Genomic DNA, 6,000 nt, shown 5'->3' on the forward strand with positions numbered 1-6,000 from the left:
TAGATTTTAGTTCAGAGAGTCCATGCAGTGGAAGCCAGCGTGGGGCTAGACAGACGTAAATCTCAAGGCAAAAACAAAAGTAGTCAAGGATATTCCATAAAAAAAAATAAAAAAAACCTAATCGTGTCAACATACAGAAATAGAGAGATCCTTTAAGGTTTAGTGCCTTTATTTCTTTCTAGTCATTTCAGTTTTTGTACAAATATTGAACATTTACTTACCCATAGCTTTTGACTGTCTCATCTGTTCACAGTTTGACTGAATAATAAACCATATACAGGATAACAAATTAAGACACATGTCATGAAGTACAGGTCCAATTTAAATAATCGTGTACATGCTCTTGTTTTGTTTATTTTAATTGTCTTGTTTTTCCTTTGGCCAATATCAATGTGTACCGTAAAATGAGATCGTTTTCCGCAGTTTCTTGAGTAGATGAAACAATATCGCAGTAGGACTATAATTAGTTTCGCTCCTCAAAGATTTATAACTGTCACTGTTAATATTTATGAAATACCAATGATTTATTATATCATGTGAGGGCAATACCGAAATAAATGTTTATTGAATTGAATTGAATTGAATTGAAGATTGACATAAAGAAAAAATGGTAAATAGTAGCACGACTGCATCTTGCTGTCTCCAGTATTTACCCCAAAATAGTTTTAAGAACAGAACCTTTTGAGCCTGTTAAAGTTTTTAAATTTCTTAAAGGTAATATTAACCGTGTAACTGTCACAAGCTTACTTTTTGCCATGGGAGAAAGGATCCTTAAATAAAACGTTACACATAAAAAAATATGAACAATGTTTACCGTTCTTAAACCACAAAAGAAAAAACAATCAAGTGGGTCAAGTGGAGGGTCATTTGGAGGGTCCACTGGTGGGTCCACTGGTGGGTCCATTGCAGGGTCCATTGGTGGGTCCACTGGTGGGTCCATTGGTGGGTTCACTGGAGGGTCCATTGGTGGGTTCACTGGAGGGTCCATTGGTGGGTCCACTGGTGGGTCCACTGGTGGGTCCATTGCAGGGTCCATTGGTGGGTCCACTAGAGGGTCCATTGGGTGGGTCCACTGGTGGGTCCACTGGTGGGTCCATTGCAGGGTCCATTGCAGGGTCCATTGGTGGGTCCACTGGTGGGTCCATTGGTGGGTCCACTGGTGGGTCCATTGGTGGGTTCACTGGAGGGTCCATTGGTGGGTCCACTGGTGGGTCCATTGGTGGGTTCACTGGAGGGTCCATTGGTGGGTCCACTGGTGGGTCCACTGGTGGGTCCATTGCAGGGTCCATTGCAGGGTCCATTGCAGGGTCCATTGGTGGGTCCACTGGTGGGTCCACTGGAGGGTCCACTGGTGGGTCCATTGCAGGGTCCATTGGTGGGTCCACTGGAGGGTCCATTGGGTGGGTCCACTGGTGGGTCCACTGGTGGGTCCATTGGTGGGTCCATTGCAGGGTCCATTGGTGGGTCCACTGGTGGGTCCATTGGTGGGTTCACTGGAGGGTCCACTGGTGGGTCCATTGCAGGGTCCATTGGTGGAGTTCCACTGGAGGGTCCATTGGGTGGGTCCACTGGTGGGTCCACTGGTGGGTCCATTGCAGGGTCCATTGCAGGGTCCATTGGTGGGTCCACTGGTGGGTCCATTGGTGGGTCCACTGGTGGGTCCATTGGTGGGTTCACTGGAGGGTCCATTGGTGGGTCCACTGGTGGGTCCATTGGTGGGTTCACTGGAGGGTCCATTGGTGGGTCCACTGGTGGGTCCACTGGTGGGTCCATTGCAGGGTCCATTGCAGGGTCCATTGCAGGGTCCATTGGTGGGTCCACTGGTGGGTCCATTGGTGGGTTCACTGGAGGGTCCATTGGTGGGTCCACTGGTGGGTCCACTGGTGGGTCCATTGCAGGGTCCATTGCAGGGTCCATTGGTGGGTTCACTGGAGGGTCCATTGGTGGGTTCACTTGAGGGTCCATTGGTGGGTCCACTGGTGGGGCCACTGGTGGGTCCATTGCAGGGTCCATTGCAGGGTCCATTGGGGGGTCCATTGGTGGGTTCACTGGAGGGTCCAGTGAAGGGTAGACTGGATAGACCTTTGGCAGTTTATTTTTAGCTTGCTTTGGGGTTATTTTCTGGTAGAAAAATGTGAAAGTGATAATAGTCAATGACAGAATTGGCAATGCCAATAGGAAGTGAATAAATGTTCAAACAATGGACAGCACTGTTTACAAGTTAGAAATAATAGAAAATTCTTATGAGGCACTTTTTTCTATATTAAACATATACGTCACAAATCTAAAAGTAAAACAGCTGAACATTTTTCTGTTATGATTTTCCTTATTTTGACCTATGCAACTTAATGGTGGTCCATTCATTGACCATGGATTTCATCAAAATAAAAACCAGGGCACATCATTTGATTTTTTTTAGCAGAGCAGATTACAGATGCACCAACACTACAAATTATGTCTTTTATAATTACCTTCGCCACGTTTGTAGACACTGTCTCAACAGTATACAGTATACTGTTGAGACAGTAAAAGAATTACATAAAAAAACGTAAACAAATTGCATCCATTTTGTGAACTTCTGGTTTTAAACTGTACTGCAATGGACCCTGCAATTGAGCCACCAGTGGAACCACCAATGGAGCCTGTGATGGACCCACCAATGGACCCACCAGTGGACCCACCAATGGACCCTCCAATGGAACCTCCCGTGAACCCACCAATGGACCCTGCAATGCACCCTCCAGTGAACCCACCAATGGACCCTCCTGTGAACCCACCAATGGACCCTCCAATGGAACCTCCAGTGAACCTACCAATGCACCCTCCAGTGAACCCACCAATGGACCCTCCTGTGAACCCACCAATGGACCCTCCAATGGAACCTCCAGTGAACCTACCAATGCACCCTCCAGTGAACCCACCAATGGACCCACCAATGGACCCTCCAATGGAACCTCCAGTGAACCCACCAATTGACCCTGCAATGGACCCTGCAATTGACCCACCAGTGGACCCACCAGTGGACCCACCAATGGACCCTCCAATGGAACCTTCAGTGAACCCACCAATGGACCCTCCAGTGAACCCACCAATGGACCCTGCAATGCACCCTCCAGTGAACCCAACAATGGAACCTCCAATGGAACCTCCAGTGAACCCACCAATGGACCAACCAGTGAACCCTCCAGTGAACCCACCAATGGACCTTCCAATGGACCCACCAGTGGACCCACCAATGGACCCTCCAGTGAACCAACCAATGGACCCTCCAGTGAACCTACCAAGGGACCCTCCAGTGAACCAACCAATGGACCCTCCAGTGAACCTACCAATGGATCCACCAGTGGACCCACCAATGGACCCACCAATGGACCCTCCAGTGGACCCACCAATGGTCCCACCAATGGACCCAACAGTGAACCCACCAGTGGACCCACCAGTTGTCCCACCAGTGGACCCACCAGTGGACCCACCAATGGACCCACCAATGGACCCACCAGTGGACCCACCAATGGACCCACCAGTGGACCCACCAGTGGACCCACCAGTGGACCCACCAGTGGACCCACCAGTGGACCCACCAGTGGACCCACCAATGGACCCACCAATGGACCCAACAGTGAACCCACCAGTGGACCCACCAATGGACCCACCAGTGGACCCACCAGTGGACCCACCAATGGACCCTCCAGTGAACCTACCAATGGACCCACCAGTGGACCCACCAGTGAACCCGACAATGGAACCACCAGTGGACCCACCAATGGACCCTGCAGTGGACCCACCAATGGACCCACCAATGGACCCACCAGAAATTCACAAAATGGATGCAATTTTTGTTTTGTTAATCAAAATCAAGAATTCAAATTTGTCAGAAAATAAATAAGATGTTATAGTGATTAGTATCTGCAATACATACCAATTTTCTCCAAGAGAGGTTGGGTACACCGTAGTCGCAACGAAGTTCTGTACCAGGACTAATTTCTTTGGTGGCAAACAAACATATTCGGACTCCACCTGGGCATTTGTCAAACTTCAAGGCCTTGCAGTTTGCAAATGGAGCCTTTGCATCGTTTACAAATCGCCCCATTTGCTTGTCCATTGTAGCGTCAATACTACACATAAATTAAAAACATTTTTCTTTTTATTTACTTGATAAGTCAGTATGTTTGGTTTTTTATTTTGTGACAAAACAAATGAACAAATCAATTGTTGAAGTAAAATTGCAAAGGTCTGGTAAATACCACCGCCCCGACTCTCTGAGTCCAACCAGGAAGTGAATTTCGTAATATTAAGTTTTTTGGACGATTTTTCTCCCTAATTTCTGCCCTTAATAATGACGTTTCCATCAACAGCAATTTTCATGGATTCGTAATTTGAGGATCGGTTTTATAGAAGTTCCTTTGCACTGAAATCTTCGTGATTTAACGATCGGTCGCGGATGCACATCGGAAAAAAAAAAGTGAGGCGAGAGCGATGTGTTTAGGTTATAACTTTGCATAAAATATATCAGAAGCGAGGTTGAAACTAGACTCCACACAGCACGTCTTCCGACCCTGGAAATTTGAGTTGTGTGTTTCCCTACTCGCCTACGTATTATTGTATGGAACATGCGATCGCGGCCACATTAGATCTAGCAAATATCAAGACTTGTCAAACCATCTTTCGAACTTACAATTAATCTTTGGGATTTTACTGCCGTATCCCTCATTTACTGTGAAAAGGAACACCTTTTGGACTCGCGCGGCGGACTCATAAAGGAAGGGTCTTGACTTGTCCGCCATTATTTTCACTCGCATGGCGACCGGGCGATCGACCGCGCTTTTGCGAACCCTGCGGTCCGTAGCCTTTATTCAAGATGCACCGCAGCACCCCCAGCCCAGATATCACGCACGAAGAAAAAAAAGACCAGTGCGAGCAGCGAAGCCGCGAAGCGCCGTTACCAACTCGTTTTGCTAATCAGTCATTCATGATCATGAAATATTTATATATGCAATTTCTTGTAACCAATCACCGTCAGCTAGATATTGGACTCTTCTATATTGAGGTGTCTAATACAGTCTGGCAATTAATTATGTCACGCAATTGTGAGTAAATTGCGCAAGAGTTGTGTCTTATTATAATATTGGCCAACATCAAAGCGAGCTATTACATTATGGAAACATTTCTCCTACCAAAATCGGTAGCAAAAAGTAAAGAAAAACATAAAGCCCCCAAACAAGTTGGTAATATTAAAAAGACGCTTCGCCGCTCGCGCTGGTATTTTTCGTCATGATATCTGGGCTGGGGGTGCCACGGGGCGCCTTGATTAAAGGCTATTGCCGTCCTGAGATAGACGGAATCAGTACGAAAATTATTCGGTGTACGGACTGGTAGCCAGTCCATACAAGAGAGTAGTCTGGTGCCTTGTTTTTGATAGTAAACAACTCTGCTACGTTTAATATGGTTGCCATGCCACGTTCTCAACTGCAAGGTCTAATTCTTGCATGCTGCATTAGAAAACTAACTTGTGTGCGGGATCGGAGCGTACGCTACGTATGTATGTCTGGAAACAATTTGATCTTCATAATGAGTGACAACGTTAACATTATTTTTAGTAATGCTTTCGAATACATAATGAAATGGAATCAATAGAAAAACACATACCTTAAGGTATGTGTTTTTAGAGGGGCATCATGGTAATTCGCTGGGGCATCGCGGCAATGGCCGCTGGTGGCCGCTGTAAAGGTTGAGGCCTGATCTGAAGAATCATGAATAGCAATCCGTCACAATTCACCGTAAAAAAAAATAATAATACACAATGTTATAAATTGTCAAAACTTGTAATCAATTTTAAAGTTTGCACAAAGCTATCCTTATTGTCTCAAAGCATGTCAGACAACACTATTTCCTTTGAGTCTTCAAAACATAAAAACTTATATTAATAGTTTATCCAAAGCAAAAGAATGATCACTAAGGTCTTCTCACTTAAAATGTGTATACATGTACACAAAAATGAAA

The 6,000-nt window shown here is 45.9% G+C and overlaps 1 protein-coding gene across 18 annotated transcripts in view; it reads right to left on the bottom strand.

Annotated features, from left to right (window-relative positions):
* The window catches only part of LOC139943230 (uncharacterized), an 82,128-nt gene extending 80,780 nt beyond the window's left edge, over window positions 1-1,348 (bottom strand). For 3 of the 18 annotated variants that reach the window (XR_011786778.1, XM_071940055.1, XM_071940056.1), the window contains exons 1-2: window positions 815-1,348; window positions 222-258 (exon numbers count right to left, since the gene is read on the bottom strand). Coding sequence is in view for 16 of the 18 variants with exons in the window: in XM_071940055.1 (XP_071796156.1) it covers window positions 222-258; window positions 815-1,060 (283 nt within the window). In the remaining 2 variants the exon portion in view is untranslated. The remainder of the gene's footprint in view (window positions 1-221; window positions 259-814) is intronic. The other 15 variants (XR_011786779.1, XM_071940053.1, XM_071940048.1 and 12 more) reach the window with 12 other exon arrangements.
* Between the last annotated feature and the right edge of the window lie 4,652 nt (window positions 1,349-6,000).

Source organism: Asterias amurensis, chromosome 10, assembly GCF_032118995.1.
Source record: "Asterias amurensis chromosome 10, ASM3211899v1".
Classification (NCBI taxonomy): domain Eukaryota; kingdom Metazoa; phylum Echinodermata; class Asteroidea; order Forcipulatida; family Asteriidae; genus Asterias; species Asterias amurensis.